Genomic DNA, 16,224 nt, shown 5'->3' with positions numbered 1-16,224 from the left:
GTCTGTGTTCTCAAGTCTGAGGATCCTGTGTGTAATAACTGTTATCAAAACCATGAAATGACATTTTACATAGAACAGCTTCATTCTCATTAAAACACACACACGCAACACTGACCCCATTTATGCCTTCCATCTACTAGCACTTAACAAGGGTATTTCTTTAAGAAGAAATACATAATGGCTGTGGGTGTCCAGGAAATAAAAGCAAAACATTTTGGCAAGGAAGAAACTAGAAGCGTAGTCTGAAATGTGATTAAAGAAATCATTTTACCCCACTATCTTGCATCTGTTCATTTGGTCCTTTAATATACTTCTATTTTTTATTTCTTACCTTTATTTCTGGCTTTATTCACCATTGTTGAATTTAGGAGCTTTACTTTTTGGTACTTTCAAGAAAATAGGCTGAGTTGTTTATTCCTTTTTTGTCTACTTTCCTTTTCAAAGACAACTTATGATTATAGAATGATCAGTTGGGTGAGTGTTACCAGTATCTTAAAATAATTGTTCCATTCTGGACTTGCATTTGGTTATAGGCATTTACAATGTCATGTGGTGTTACAAGTATTTTAACACAAAAGAATTATTGGAAGTTTCAAAATTGGCCTCTTCTTAAAGAAAGAAGCCAAACAGCTCAAGTTAACCTGAATACAACAAAGTACAAATTTAGTGATAGCTTTTAACAGATAATATTTTCAGCATAATTTGAAGAGATAGACTATGACTTTGAGGTTTTCTTTTAACATTGTCAAGCATATGCTTTGCTAACTAAAGCTTATATGTAAGATAATTGGACAGGAGTAGGCAATGATTTATCAAAATTTAAAAGTGTGAATCTGGTATTCTCACTTTTAAAAGACTATCTACTTAAAGTATTTTTAGATTCATAGCAAAATTGAGAGGAAGGATTGGCGCTACCTCCCAGACACCCAGTGCCCCCCTTGTTATCAGTATCCTCTACCAGACTGGTACCTTTGTTGCAATTGATGAATCTACACTGACACAATCACTTAAAATCCATATTTTATATTATGGTTTGCTCTTGGTGTAATATGTTCTGTGGGTCTGAAAAATGTATAATGACATGCATCCATCATTACCATATCGTGCAGAGTATCTTTACTATTCTAAAAATCCTGACTTCCATCTGCCCATCCTTTTTTATTATTAATTAAATCTTTTTTCTTATATCATTATAGTCCCTATGGTTCTCCTGCCACCTTGTTACCCATGAACCATTACCATGAACCATATTCCCTTGTGTTCTTCCATCTTCTCTGTTGCCCCCTCTCTGCTGTATGCCATACATCTATGGTCAGCTTGCTAGTTTTGATTTTTTTCTTGACCTTTCATTTGGTTTCTATATATTCAACATATAATTGAGACCATCTGGTATTTATTTTTCCATCTGACTAATTTCAGCTATTATAATCCTTTCCAGTTCCAAACCATATTGCCGCAAATGGCATGAGTTTGTCTTTTTTGATAACTGAGTAATATTCCATCCACCCCTCCTTATTTTCCTCAACTTTCCACAAGCACTGATCTTTCTACTGCCTCCATATCTAAGCTTTCCAGAATGTCATACAGTTTTCAACTCTTTTGGGTAAATACCAACGAATGTGGTTGTTGGATCATACAATAAGATATGCTTAATTTTGTAAGAAACCACCTAACTGTCTTCCAATGGTTGCACCATTTTGCATTCCCACCAGCAAGAGTTGAGAGTTCCTGTTGCTCCATATTTTGGCCAACTTTCGGTGTTGTCAGTGTGCCAGTGTTGGAACATTCTAATGGGTGCTGTTTTAATTCGTATTTCCCTGATGACACATGATGCTGAGTGTCTTTTCATATGCTTATTTGCCATCTGTATCTCTTTTCTTGTAAGGTGGCTGTTAAGGTCTTTGACTCAATTTTTAATGAGACAAAGGTTATTTTTTTATTTTTGGCTTTTAAGAGTTCTTTGTACATTCTGAATGACAGTTTTTTTTAGCAGATGTGTCCTTTGCAGACATACCCTCCTCCTTGTCTATGTCCTGGCTGCTCATTCTCTTGGCTTTGTCTTTGGCAGGGAAGAACTTTTCAATTTTAATGAAGTCCACCTTATCAATTATTTCTTTAATGGAGTGTGGCTTTGATGTTTTAGCTAAAAAGTCATTGCCACAACCAAAGTCTTATGTAGATTTTATAGACCCAGTTTTTGGAAATAATTTTTCTCTTTGAAGTATATGGTACATTCAGAAAAGTGCATAAATCCTCAATTATACCTCAATGAATTTTAACAAAGTGAGTATTTTGACGCAGCCGACATGAAATGGAACAATAACATGACAAGCTCTGTTTAACATTATTTAATCCAGTGACTGTCAACCTTATTGACAATTAAATGCTCTAGGCTACATAGAAGCTCCCAGAACACCCACCATCCTTGGAAAAACACCCGTCCAGAGACTTAGGCAAGTTACATGACGTTAGGTTATTGCTACAGGAGCTATTTTTTAATAAACTTTGATAACATTTATAGAGCATATGAGGTTCTGTAATAGCACCGCAAACTGCACAGTAGTTCCTATAGGTACCTGGAGTTTGAGAATCAGTCTTGGGGGACCATATGGTTAATACTACTCTAGGGGCCTTTCCAGGAAAGAACATGGCTCTTGGGAGGTGGTAACTCACATGAACAGAAGGCTGGTGGCAGGACCTGGAGGAAGGACATACATTCTTGTATTACTCATTTCCTCCCAGAAAGCAGCCTCCACTCATTGCCATCCTTGAATGAGTGCGCTGGTGTTTATAATCTCCCACTCCAGCCATTAAATGTAGAGATTATCTGATTTAAATTCCTTGTGAGTTATTTCATGTTACCTTTAAGAAGTTGAAACATGCTTTGATGCTTTGTCTGAGGTTATTAGCCACAAGCCATTTAAATATTGGAATCCATCTGCTAAAAGTGAAGCTGTAATCTGAATAGTTAATATTATGCCATTTTTCTTGACAATAATTAAATAGCACGCATCTGCTCACTCAGAAGAGTGATCAGCTCCTTCAGGCACAGGTTAAAAAGAAAAGAGAGAAACAATTTTATCACTCTTCCCAAGAGGATTTGTATTAGAAATAGGACTAGAAGGAGAAGGTAAAGCTTATTCCAAAGGAAAATAGCCCTAACCATGCTAAGGTTTTGGTTTTGATGTTGTTATGCTTCATTACACAGTCTCCCTCTTCTCCTACCCTGTAAGTAGGGCAGAAAGAAAAGGAGGTTTGGTGATAGAGGATTAAAAAGTAAACTTTGATGTTAGGAAGAAAAAGCGATAGCCTAAATTGGAATCAAATTTAAGTTAGTTTTCAGACTTTGTCAAGAAAATGCAATTTTGAGAACTTGAAAATTCTAATCATCTTTTTTTTCCTTCCTCAGGTGTGTCCTCCTTAAGTATTCAATTTGCCAAACTTCCAAAGGGATTGAAGCATTTAAATTTATCTAAAACCTCATTGTCACCTAAAGGTACAGTAAATCTTATTTGCTTAGCATTAGGTCTTGCAATGTTTCATGCTATCTTAAATAGTTAGAGTTATTACTCAGTTAAATATCTGTGTGAAGAATATGCATGTGATGGTACTCTGCCAATTTTACTAAGGTAAAGAAATTACGTAGTTGGAATTCTGGTTGCTAAATTTAACTACTTTCAGGGTAGAGAATAATTTTAAAATGCACATGCATTTTTAACTTTGAATTAGGGGCTGCCTCTTGCCCTGCTCACATTCACATGGTGTTTCTTGTGGCCCCACCCCCACCTCAGCACCTGTCCGACAAACTGTCTGGTTTATTACATTTTATTGACGTAACATTGGTTTATATCATTATATGTGTTTTAGAGGTATAGTCTCTCCCCCTTCAGGTGTTGTTACCAAACCACTCTCCCCAGCAAAATACCCATAGCCTATTTCCCATAGTCCTTTGCAAACTGTTTTCCAGAAAATGGTTGGACCTAAATTCTGAGTTACCAGTGTAACTCTACTCCCTGTGCTTCCTGTGTCTGGAAATTGCCTTCCTTTCCTTAGGTTCATTCTTGATTCTACTCACCCTCCACTCCTTTACAGGTTGCTCGTCAAATCTGGTCACTTCTGTTGTTAGTTTGCCACATCAGCGCGCCATCATATTGGAAATATCTCTGCTTACACTGTACCTTTCTACATGCTTTGTGTTCTGCTCTAAGAATTTTTCGTTCATCTCCCAATATTCTCAGAGAGCTTAAGCTGATTTTATCAAATCACCATCTGTGTTCATCTCTCTGACACATCTTCCCTATTCCCGAGGCCTCATCAGGACACATTCGTCTTTCCTTGCTGTTACTTGTACATTAGGTGTCTGACTTTTTGTAAAGTTTGGGTTTTCCCTACAAGAAAGGGGCTCTCCTTGTGGCCTGTGTCTCTCTCCTCCCTTTCTCTCCAGCACCTGGCATATATGCCTAGAGCACTGTGGGCATTTAATGAAAATCCCTTGAATTGAATAAGTAGCCTTTACTTAACTGTGTCACAGTCTTATTAGGGCACACCTCAGAGAGATCACAGGTTGGATCCCAGACCACCACAAAAACAACAGGTACAGCAATGAAGTGAGCCATGTAAGGTTTTGGTTTCCCAGGGCATGTGCAATTGATGTTGACACTCTATGGATATAGATTAACTGTGCAGGAGCATTATGTCTAAGAAAAAAATATGCCCACCTTAATTAAATGCAACACAGAGAAAACGAGCACACACTTCTGGAAAAATAGTACCTTGTAGACTTGCTAGGTGGGCACGAACCTACAATTTGTAAAAGCTAAGTATCTGCCAAGGGCAGCAAAGGGAGGTACAACAGAATGAGGCGTGCTCAAGCTTGTGTGGTCTAGTACTATCAGTTCTTAAACTGGATGGCTGGGGTGGAAGCCTAATTTTTTATGTGCTGTTAACCTGCTTTTACAATCTCGTGGATCCTCAGTTGCTTCCTTGGTGAGACAGAAATAAAAATATCTACTCATCACAGGTGGTAGGATTAAATGGGTGGATTAAATGCGTGGGATTAAATGAGTAGGATTATATACACTGCAGTTATTGGCATAAAGGACCCTGGTAACTGCCACCACCACTGTCATCATCACCATCACCACCATCATCATCATCATCATCATTATTTTATGCTGCCATAAGTTTTTAGAAGCTTTTACTTCCACTTGGGCCAGTGTCCCTGCCTCAGATGTCATGAATTACTGCTTATCCTCTAAGATTAAGCTTCTGTTTCACTTTTTCTCTGAATCCTCCTCCTACCACCTCCTCCCACTGCCCTCTTCAGAGCACCTTTTCCCTTGTTCCATCGCCTTTTGTAAATTCCTCTATTTTTTAGTTACTGCTTACATAATGCCCTTCCCCCCCTTGTTCCTTAGTCACTTGCATTTATTTTGGAGGAAATTGATAGTTTCTTTTTTGTCCTTTTTTTTTTAAATATTTATTTATGCATACAAGGACTGGGATTGTAACAGAGATGCGGGGCTTGAGAGGACTCAACAGAGACAGAGTGGGGAGCAAACAGGCAGATCTACTCAAGTACACTGCTGAGGGGAGCAGCAGGCGAGACAGAAGAGGCCAGGGGTCGAGCTCAGGCAGCAATTGCTGGTGATGGCTTGATAGCGCTGAGATTGTAATCCCTGCACCACCAGGGAGGCCTAGAAATTGATATTTCTTTGATTCTCTATTTATACTGTTGAGTTCTAAGTAAAAATTCACATGGATTAAAATTAAAATTATTAATAATTTACAGGCTCTGTAGGTCTAGCTATTTTTTTAAATAAAAACTTGATTATATTCACTTTATTTGTGCCTAACTACAAAGCTAGTAGAGGCTGGTGGTCACTTATTCCCCCGGGGCCAGAATAAGGAGTTTCCACAGCAAAGCTGATTCCTCCACTTTCTTGCAAGTGAGATCAGCCCCACATTATTTGCACCCTTTACCTATAAAGGTCATTTATTTCTTCCCCCCAATCAAAATGTATACATTAATATAGGATATTTTGAGAACTAATACTATTTTATTTTTTTTAAAGATTTATTTATTTATACAAGAACCGGGTACAGGCCAGATGCGCGGGAGGGTGAGAGGATTCACCAGAGACAGAGTGGGGAACAGAACAGGCAGACTGATGAAATATACTGCAGAGGGGAGCAGCGGGCGAGTTAGGAGGGGTCTGCTGCGCCATTGGCCAGGATTGACCCTTGCTGACTGGCCAGGATCGAACCAGCACTGCAGAGGCTGTGGACAGCTTCACAGCGCTGCATTGAACCGCCTGCGCCACCAGGGGAGGCCCATTAATACTATTTTATAACATGTGATCTAAAGAATTTTAATTGCCTTCCTGAGATGTAAATGTTGGTTATTTAAAAAAAAAAAAAAATTCTGGAAGACTGTCTTGTAGTGTTACACATAGCGTCAGAAGGGCTTGCAGATATGTAATAACTCCCATTAAACTGCAGTCTTCAGCTTTTGCTGAATTTGACGAACATTTGTCTATTAGTCCTGTGAAAACATTTATATACATGACTCCGTAAGTTAAGGTAAATTTTTTTTTTAATCTTTTTATCTCCCCACCACATCCACACCGTCTCCAAATGCCCTTTCTCTTCCTTAGATGTTAGCTTAATGATAGTTTTCTGGATTTCTAGTGAATGTCCTGCTGGCTGCCAGATTATGTCAGTGCCCAGCCATCTGGTCCACCTTTTTCCAGCTGTAAACACTCCAATAATAAATATGCAGAATGGTCAGAATCAAGAATGGCATGTAAATCTGTGTTTCGTTTGGGTTGTACGAGCCCTGGTTTTTTCCATCCTATATTTTTGTAGTTTCCTGCTATTAGTGTGCTTATTAACATGGTCCTCATGTGAATGTGGGCTCAAGAGGTGGGGGAGGAAATCCTTCATTCGGGTTCAGTAGTGTGAAGCTGAGCTGATAACACAGTTCTCTCCTGATTCTATTCAGATGTTGGCCAACTGCCAAGCGCCCACACTTGTCAAGGAGCATTCTGCTGTCAAGACTAATTTGACCTTCTAATTTTGGAAATTATTTATTCAGTCTTGTTATATCCCTCAGAGGAAATAATTTTACAAATGATTTTCCTGATGAGAGTCTGGTATTTTCCATATGTTTTTGACTCAATTATTCCATTACAAAATACATCAATGCTACAAATAGTAAGACAAATGAGAGGAAGCTGGTCATTTAAACAATCGTAGAAGTTACCTCCAGAGATGAACCTTTTGTGTAGGCCTTTGCAGTTCTTTTTATCCCACATCATTAATCTAATCTCCACTCTCTTTGCTGCCAAGCACTTGTTCTTACCTCTTGACAGGACCTATCTCTCTCAACTGTGACCAGTAGGATGTCTGCATCGCTCATTGCTCTGGCTTATGAGGTCAGATAGAATTCCCTGGTCTTACAAACCTATGCCTGGTGCACAGTAGACTTTCAAGAAAGATTGGTTGCAAAAATGAGTTTCTCATGTAGCACCAACTTTTCATCCAGGAATTTATTTCACTTCTTTCCTGATTTATTTTATTTCTTTGAACTTTTGGGAGGCACAGCGTGGTTCTTATTTATGTATATCTCCCAGTTGCCAACATTTTTAAACATTTGATGAACACTTAATAAATGTTGAGTTGATAGCCAAGAAATGCTTCTAGCATTTAGCTAACATATTTTTCACTCTAACCCTCTATCTCTTCTTTGTGCATCCCCAAATGCACAGGGATCCTTGAGGAAGTCTTTATCAGACACATATTAGATTAGTTCTTTTTAACTCTGAAACTGGCAAATAAGACAATAACCTCCTGATCAGTACCATGCACCGATCATTCTCAACTTGGAAATGAGAACAGCTCCAGTGCAGGCTGTAGTTGTCACTATCAGTTTTTTTTCTTGGGGTTCCCTCTGCTGCTATCACCCCAGCCTAACTCTTCCCTCATTCCAATGTAAGCCCTGCCCAGGTGCGGACAGAGTCCTCTTTTCCTGCTTTTCTGTAGGGTGATTGAGACTCGCTGGGATATTCGAGAAGAGTTTTATTGAAAAGCAAGAAAAACTAAATAATGTAAAAAAGTGCATTCAGTTGAGAAATAAGCGCACCTCCAATATATACCACTAGGCACCAGGATCTTTGACTAGAAACAAGGAGAGCTTTGCAATGTCCTGAGTCCCTGTCAGCTTGCTTTTCAATAATAATCAGTGCTATGTGTGCATTCATCCCTTCAATTTCGTGCGTTGACCTCTTCAAGTGCCAGTGGGTGATGGACTTTTCTGGGCTTTCACTTTTTAACTACATAAATCAGTGTTATCCACATATGACAGACATATGACAATCTTGCCTTCTTCATGTATTTGTTTTTTGTTTGTTTGTTTCTGGGGTGGTATTATTAGTTTAGCTCAGTTGAATTTAACTTGTTATGTATATAAATAAAGAAAAGCATTATTATCACTGTTTCCTTTTGATGTCCTTGGATGTGGTATACCGTATACTTCCTATGTTAAGTATATTAAGTATTCTACATTAAGTAACATACATAATTCCTATATTAACTTCTAAGTACTTTAAAAAGGCCCGGTGTCTGCAGTTGCATCTGTGTCGTTTAAATACTGGACAGTAAGTCAGGATGACATGAAAGGACTTAGAGAAGGCTTGAAATGACCAATTAGATCTTAAATTGTAGATCATTCTAAGATTTAAAGGGGAAATCCTTTCCATCCACATCAGAAGAAATGGAGCAAAATATCATTGATTCTATTTCCTTTTCCTCTCAGTGAGATGTTTGTGTCTGTGGAAAACTTGTTCTTCTTGAGGGGAGGTCAAACATAGGTCATCATAGAGCTGCCTTTGGGAATGGTGCTTCTGGTTAACTTAGTCCTGCAGGTTGATGGGCTGCTGGGCTGTTTCTAGAAACTCACAGCCTCATTCTGTTTCCTGGAGTGGGAGTTGACTCTGGATCTTTTCCATGTTGCAGGGGTGAACAGCCTTTCTCAGTCACTCAGTGCCAACCTGCTGACTGCCACCACCCTTACCCATCTCGACCTCTCAGGAAACGTCCTTCGTGGAGATGACCTCTCGGTAGGTTTGTTTTTAATCCTGGCCCCTCACCACCACCTGCAAAGAAGCTGTGTTTAATAAGCTTGGAATAATTTCTAAACATGGCTTATGACGTTTTTCTCTGTGTGCCCTTTATAATGGGGCCTTAAAGTCATTTAGTTATGAGCTTATTTGTGCTTTAGAGAAAACTTCCATTCTTACTTAATTAAATGTAGTCTATCATCAGAGTTTCTCCTACCCCCTCACTTAATGTTGCTGAATAAGAATCCATTTTGGAAATGCATTTTCTGAGCGAATTTTTATCTTTTTTGTAAAACACTGTTGTACCTGTTAAAGTTGCTTGATAAGAAAGATTGGAAGTGTAAACTGAATTATTTCATTGCTAAATAGCATTGCTGGGAAGAATTATTTTTTTTAATTGTGGTTGAAAGGAGATATTGGCATGTATGCAGAATATAGAGAAACAAAAGTCAAGAAAAAGACAAAGCTAGCAAATTGACTGTAGATCTGAGGCATACAGCAGGGGAGAGGGTCACATGGGAGGGAAGCTCACAAGGGACTATGGTAATGGTTCAAGGGTGATATGGTGACGGGAGAACTACAATGACTTAAGAAATTCAGGTTAACAACAACAACAAAAAAGGGAGATACTGGGATACATATTAATCCTGATCTCTTCCCTGAACATAGTAAGGAGAGAGGAGTTAAGAGTCAACTGGGGCCACTGTTTAAAATTTGTGTATGAAGGCAATATAGTTTCCACTCATTTATCACAAGATTTTCACGCAGCTGAATCAGTAATAGAAACATTTGGCAGAACTTATATTTTAAATATAATTTATTTGTATATATTTTACATCACTGTTCATTTTTGCACAGTGTTTACTTTCTCCTGTAAGGTGTAGTCCCCATAGAATTCCCACCACCAAGTCACCCATGCACCATCGCCATAGTCCCTTGGGCTCTTCCCTCCCCCGTTTTGATCCTTCTCCTGTCCCCTCCCCTGCAGAATGTCTCTGATTTATAGTTGCCTGTTAATTTTTTAAATTTTTTTTGTTATTCCCCCCCCAATCCCTTATTTGGCTCCCCTGTATTCCTCCTATAGGTGAAATGATTTCCTTTTCCTTCTGACTTATTTCACTGAGCATAATCCCTTCCAGCTCCATCCATGTCACTGCGAATGGCATGAGTTTACCTTTTTTGATTGCTGCATAATATCCCGTTGTATATGTATACCACATCTTCTTGATCCAGTATCTGTTTTTGGACATTTGGGTTGTTTCCACATCTTAACTATCGTAAATAGTGACGCAGTAAACATAGGGGTGCAGGTATCCTTTTGAGTTAATGTTTTGGTGTCCTTTCGGTCAATTCCTAGGAGTGGAATTGCTGGCTCATATGGCAGCTCCATTTTTAGTAGACTGAGGAACCGCCACATAGCTTTCCATAGTGGTTGGACCAGTTTTCAGTCCCACTGGCAATGTAGGAGAGTTTCTTTTTCTCCACATCCTTGCCAACATACATGTTACTAGTTTTTTTGATATGTGCCATTCTCACTCGTGTAAAGTGGTATCTCATTGTGGTTTTTTTTTTTTTTTAAAGATTTATTTATTTATTTATACAAGCACTGGGTGCAGTCAGAAGCACGGGAGGGTGAGAGAATTCACCAGAGCCAGAGGAGGGAGCAGAGCAGGCAGAAGGACCGAAGTACACTGCTGAGGGGAGCAGTGGGCGGCAAGAGAGGTTTGCGCGCCATGTGGGACCCTCCTCTGGTGGCCGGGGTGCAGCCGGGGATCGAACAGGTGCTGCAGAGGCTGCAGGCAGCTTCACAACCCAGAGCTCAACTGCTGCGCCACCGGGGAGGCCGCTTATTATGGTTTTGATTTGCATTTCCCTGATTAGAAGGGAGGTTGAACATTTTTTCATATACCTATTGGCTATTTGCATTTCATCTTTGGAGAAGCTTCTTTTTAGCTTTTTTGGCAGAACTTATTAACACAGTGAATTAGGTGTAATCTTTTTTTTTTTTTTAATTTTTTTTTTTTTTAATAGAGGCATGTTTTATTTATTTATTTGTTTGTTTGTTTGTTTGTTTATACATGCACTGGGTACAGTCAGAAGCTCGGGAGGGTGAGAGAATTCACCAGAGGCAGAGCGGGGAGCAGAGCAGGCAGAAGGACCGAAGTACACTGCTGAGGGGAGCAGCGGGCGGCAGGAGAGGTCTGCGCGCCATGTGGGACCCTCCTCTGGTGGCCGGGGAGCAGCCGGGGATCGAACCTGCGTCGCAGAGGCCGCGGGCAGCTTCGCAACCCAGCGCTCAACCGCTGCGCCACCGGGGAGGCCCGAATTAGGTGTAATCTTATTGCAAAAATGGGTGGAATGGTTCCCGTGATAGAACTCAGAAGAAACGTTCCTTTACCATTAGGACCTGCAGCAAGTGGGCATCCTGTTTTTGTAATTCCCTCCTCTCTGGCTTCCCCCCACTGAAATGGTTCAAATAGTATGTGTGTCCTCAGATGCTGTTGACTTTTTCAACTCTTTCTCTAATTTTACTTGTTAAATTCACTGATGATTTATAAATCCACTTTCTCTCAAGATGAAATGAGGAGTCCCAAGTGAAATCACCAAAACATCACAGCAACAAACTTGATGAATAGAGGGATAAAAGGGGAGCCTGAAAATTAAATAATAAGACTAGGCCAAAATCGGGTCATTGAACTTGTTGCCCAAGATAACAAAATAGCTCAGGAATTTATCCCTGGCCAGAAGTGAGTCTTGGGCTAGCTGGCCTCAGGGGCTGAGAAGTGGGATGATGAAACCAGGGTGACAGTGGGCTTCCAACCCCAGACAGGCAGAGGTTCTGGGAGCTGTGTGGCAGGTATGGGGAGGGGTTTACTGAGGCCCTGTGCCTTTCTGGAAGTCCCTGAGCAGAGCCCCCTCTTTTTTTTAAAAAAAGATTTATTTATTTATGCACACAAGAACTGGGGTATAGGCCAGAGGTGCCGGGGGTGAGAGGATTCACTAGAGACAGAGTGGGGAGCAGAACAGGCAGACTGAGTGAAATACACTGCTGAGGGGAGCAGTGGGTAAGGCAGGAGAAGTCTGCTGTGCCATGTGGGTAGCTCCCTGACTGGCCAGGGATCAAACTCATGTTGCAGATTGAGGATAGCTTCACGGTATTGAGCTTAACCCCTTGAGCTACCAGGGAGGCCCAGGGCCCCCTCTTTGGGTAAGTGTTGGCCAACCAGGGTCTCCTTAACACTTGAGGGTGATTAGAGCTCCCCCAGCTGATGACCAGGAGCAAAGACAGTGCTAGGCAAAGACTGAGGGACAGAGAACTTCATGTGAGAGCAGAATGATTTCTCTGAGTCAGAATTTTTCATAATTCCATTCCCTGTGTGTGATTATCCTGAAGTATTTGTAGGCAGAACTTGTGTTTTTCTGAATTCCGTGGTAGAGAGAATTTTTCACAATCATCTTATAGCTAAGCTGCTGCACTTACGAGTCTGCACCAAGAAGTGGGACACTGTCTCTGTGCAAGTATGTGGTTGTATCCAGCAAATCCAAGAAGAATTTTAACTATTTTCCCGGTCATGGGAGAAACAGTTACTCATTTTATTGTTCTGATGATCTTGCATGTGGATAAGGAGATAGTTTAGGCATTGTGACACCCTAAAACCTGAAGTATCTTGGCAGTATGTAAAATTAAAGAACAAGTTTTAATTAGTAATGTCAGGCTCTTATTTGTTAGACTTTGGAAGTAACTGAGGATGGAAAAATCATTGTGTTGGACACAGCATATAGCCTGAGACCATCTTATGGCTCAAATTATTGGTTCCTCTGTCACGTTCAGAAGTGATTAGCATTTTGATCGGGTGTCTGCAGCTCAGGTGGTATTTCAATCTCAGCAGTTAAAAATAATTAGCACTGTTCCAAAATTGTATAATAAAAATGGAGATAGTCAGGAAAACTAAGTCATGTGTAACAAAGAGTGAGTTTGGTAGCGTAGATTCCATTTGGCCTTTTTTTTTTTAAATTGAAATCTGATTCTATTTAAATATTCTTCGAATTTTTGCTCTCACAGAAGGTAACAGTGACAGAAGATTCTGCTAATCCTTTTGGGAAGAATCGAGTAAATCTGGGAGATTTGGGGCAACTGCATTTTAAAATATTAATTTGTGTGTGTGTGTGTGTATGTATGTATGTTTCTCTAGATCGTAATATATTTGTTTTTGGTTTTTATTTCAAGTACATGTACAGTTTCTTGGCCCAGCCAAATGCCATTGCTCATCTGGATTTATCCAATACAGAGTGTTCCCTGGACATGGTAATATTTTCTTTTATTGCTCTGGGGGGGTCTCAGAACAGCTATTGAGATGGGAAACAAGGGGATCACTAATAAAATGTTTTCTTAGCCCTAGAAATACTTGAAAATGAAAGTGGCTTTATTACTTCCTCAGGTCTGTGGCGCTCTTCTTCGTGGATGCCTTCAATATTTAGCTGTGCTCAATGTCTCCAGAACTGTCTTTTCTCACCGGTAGGCATTGCTTCTCGCTGCTGTTGTCCTCGAGGGGTGTCCTCCTCAGGAGAAAGTTTTCATGATAGGATAACAGTGGTAAGACGGAACATTGTACATGAGGAAGTAGATGGCCTTAGACCATTATCTTTAAATGTAAAGTCCTAAAGGTCAAGTTTTTTAAATACCTTTTTTCACCGCAGGTTAAAGCTCTTATCAGTAACTCCAGCCCCTCTCTCTGAACTGTGTAAAAATATGCTGTTTTTCACATATAGACAGACAATCCCAACATAGTAAAAACCTTTTGTAACTTCTGTCGGTATTTCTCAGTGATAAACTTGGAGGTAAGTATAATGTATTTCTGGGTAGCCAAAAGCCAAAGCTCATACATTTTAACTTCCACTATAAGTAATGGAAGGCCAGTCTAAATACTTAACTTTGTTTTTTCTGATTTAGAGTTATTTGCAAAATAAGGCAGGAGATTAGAAATAACAAGCATTCACACAGATGTGTGACTTAGAATGGATACAGAATTATGAAAAATACATGGGTTATGTAAGTATGGAATTCTCGGACCATCAAATATATTAATTTAGCTCAACACTTAGCTTTCTTAACTATGATCACAAGTCATAAGCAATGTTTTAGTCACTACATCTTCTTTAACAACACGGAGAATAGCTTGACATTAGCAGTATCTCCACTTTTATTGGTGAACTTTTTAAAGTTTTATATATTCAAAGAGTAGCTTTGGAAAATCCAGTTATTCAACCTACTTGATTCTACAGTTATGCTCCACAAAAGAATTATTTTGCATTTTTACGTATAGTTGATCCATTATTTTCACAGTGATGTAAATCTGTTTAAGAGCAAAAATATGCCATGGATATCTCATAGAAGAAGATAAGAGAGTCTAAACTCTAGGAGAAAAAAATGGTGGGGGAAGTTGAGAGTCACCCCAACTTTATTTTGAGCTCCTTAGAGGGCATTAATTGAGTGCACCCCATTGGCTCATGTATTTGAGTGTAGCTTATGAAGCCATGCTTTGGTGGAGCTGTAATTGAAGAACTGAGTTAAAAGAGGGTATCATAGACTATAAAGATTTTCATATCATCAGCTCTTTTGAGTTCACCATACTGTGACTTCTGCAGCAACTGGTCTTCAGTAGAGCTGCTGAGCTTGAAGAGCTTAATTGTGTCGCAAAAATTCTTGTCTCCAAATGGACAATCATATTTACTATCTGCTACCTTACCTAGATACAATCATTGAGAGTCCTTGGTAATTTTGTTGAAATTGTGGCACTTAAACTGAGTCATGTGCATTGTAGGGGGTCATTCATCCTTCAACTGATTTCACAAGTCTTATCAGTTAGAATAGGGCAGGTTGTTCTGTGGTAACACATAACCCTCCCCCACCTCCCCAACCAATCCATCACCATCCCTATGGCTTTCAGCAGCAAGGATATTGTGACATGTCCTTGTGGATTGGCCATATGCCTTTACTCTGGATGACAGAGCAGTGTCCGTCTAGAACGTTGATTGTAAATAGCAGAGAGGAACGAACCATATAGTGGTTCACGTACTGGCTGGTAAAGCTTCTCTCAGGAAACCACAATTATCACTTCTGCTCTTTTCCTTTCACCAAATGGACTTGCAGGGCCAAGCCTACTGTCACTGGGGTGACAAAGCATCATCCCTATCTCGGGAAGGAACAAGTGAATATTTGGAAACAATGCAACAGTGTCCACCAAGACGAAGTGACAGGAAGAGAACTATATCCAAAGAAAAATTTAACAACATTTGCTTGTCATTAAATGAGTGGAATATGCAAGCTTATATTCACCTACTAGCTGGAACCAGAGTTGTTTGAAGTGTTTAGTATTTATTCCACTAGAATTCTCCTTCCTCTTAAAGTGAATTTTTATTCTTTTAAATAGAGATTCTAATTGCTCAGATAGTTCTTCTCAAATAGCCTGAAATCTTATTTCATAAAAAATCCAAACATGGATTTTCCTGAAGATGTAGGAGTAAAACACCAGGGGTTCACTGACTGCAAAAAACAGGAATAAAACTCTTTAAGGGCTGAATGAGATGTTGCTGTTTTCCTGACATCATTCCTTTAACCATATTGAAGTGATTTATTTAGCCTTCAGATGTTCTTTTTACCTTTACATTTCTACTGAAAGTATAACTGATTTATGGATTACTTCACAGTGAATAACCACTGGGTAATTTTGCCAGTTTGGAAGTGGGTGCCGAGATGCAGGCGTGATCGCAAGTACAGTGCTCTTTTTGTTTTTCAGGAAAGGCAAAGAAGTGCCCCCATCTTTCAAGCAGTTTTTTAGTAGTTCTCTGGCTCTGATGCAGATCAACCTTTCAGGCACAAAACTGTCTCCTGAGCCTTTAAAGTGAGTCATTAATTCATTTTCTCCAGAGCTTTTAAAGTTCAATTTGTTATTATGAATGTGCTGGAGGGAAGGGAAAAAGACATATAATCCTGAGACAGACAAGGCAGATGAAAATGCCTTTTTACTTGGGGCACTAGAGGGAATCAAATTCTTCTTGAGTATGGTGTGTAGTATTGATATTATTGCATCTTCTATTAAAAAAA

At 39.6% G+C, this 16,224-nt stretch overlaps 1 protein-coding gene across 5 annotated transcripts in view; it reads left to right on the top strand.

The window, feature by feature from the left end:
• The window catches only part of CARMIL1 (capping protein regulator and myosin 1 linker 1), a gene marked incomplete at its 5' end in the record, with an annotated part of 333,278 nt that overhangs the window by 189,900 nt on the left and 127,154 nt on the right, over positions 1-16,224 (top strand). For all 5 annotated transcript variants that reach the window (XM_084228463.1, XM_084228462.1, XM_084228460.1 and 2 more), the window contains 5 exons: positions 3,410-3,496; positions 9,016-9,119; positions 13,348-13,425; positions 13,559-13,635; positions 15,917-16,021. In XM_084228463.1, coding sequence (XP_084084589.1) covers positions 3,410-3,496; positions 9,016-9,119; positions 13,348-13,425; positions 13,559-13,635; positions 15,917-16,021 — 451 coding nt within the window. The remainder of the gene's footprint in view (positions 1-3,409; positions 3,497-9,015; positions 9,120-13,347; positions 13,426-13,558; positions 13,636-15,916; positions 16,022-16,224) is intronic.

This window comes from Talpa europaea (assembly GCF_964194135.1).
Source record: "Talpa europaea genome assembly, chromosome: 2".
NCBI classification, from domain to species: Eukaryota; Metazoa; Chordata; class Mammalia; order Eulipotyphla; family Talpidae; genus Talpa; species Talpa europaea.
This window is presented reverse-complemented; position numbering and strand designations above follow the sequence as displayed.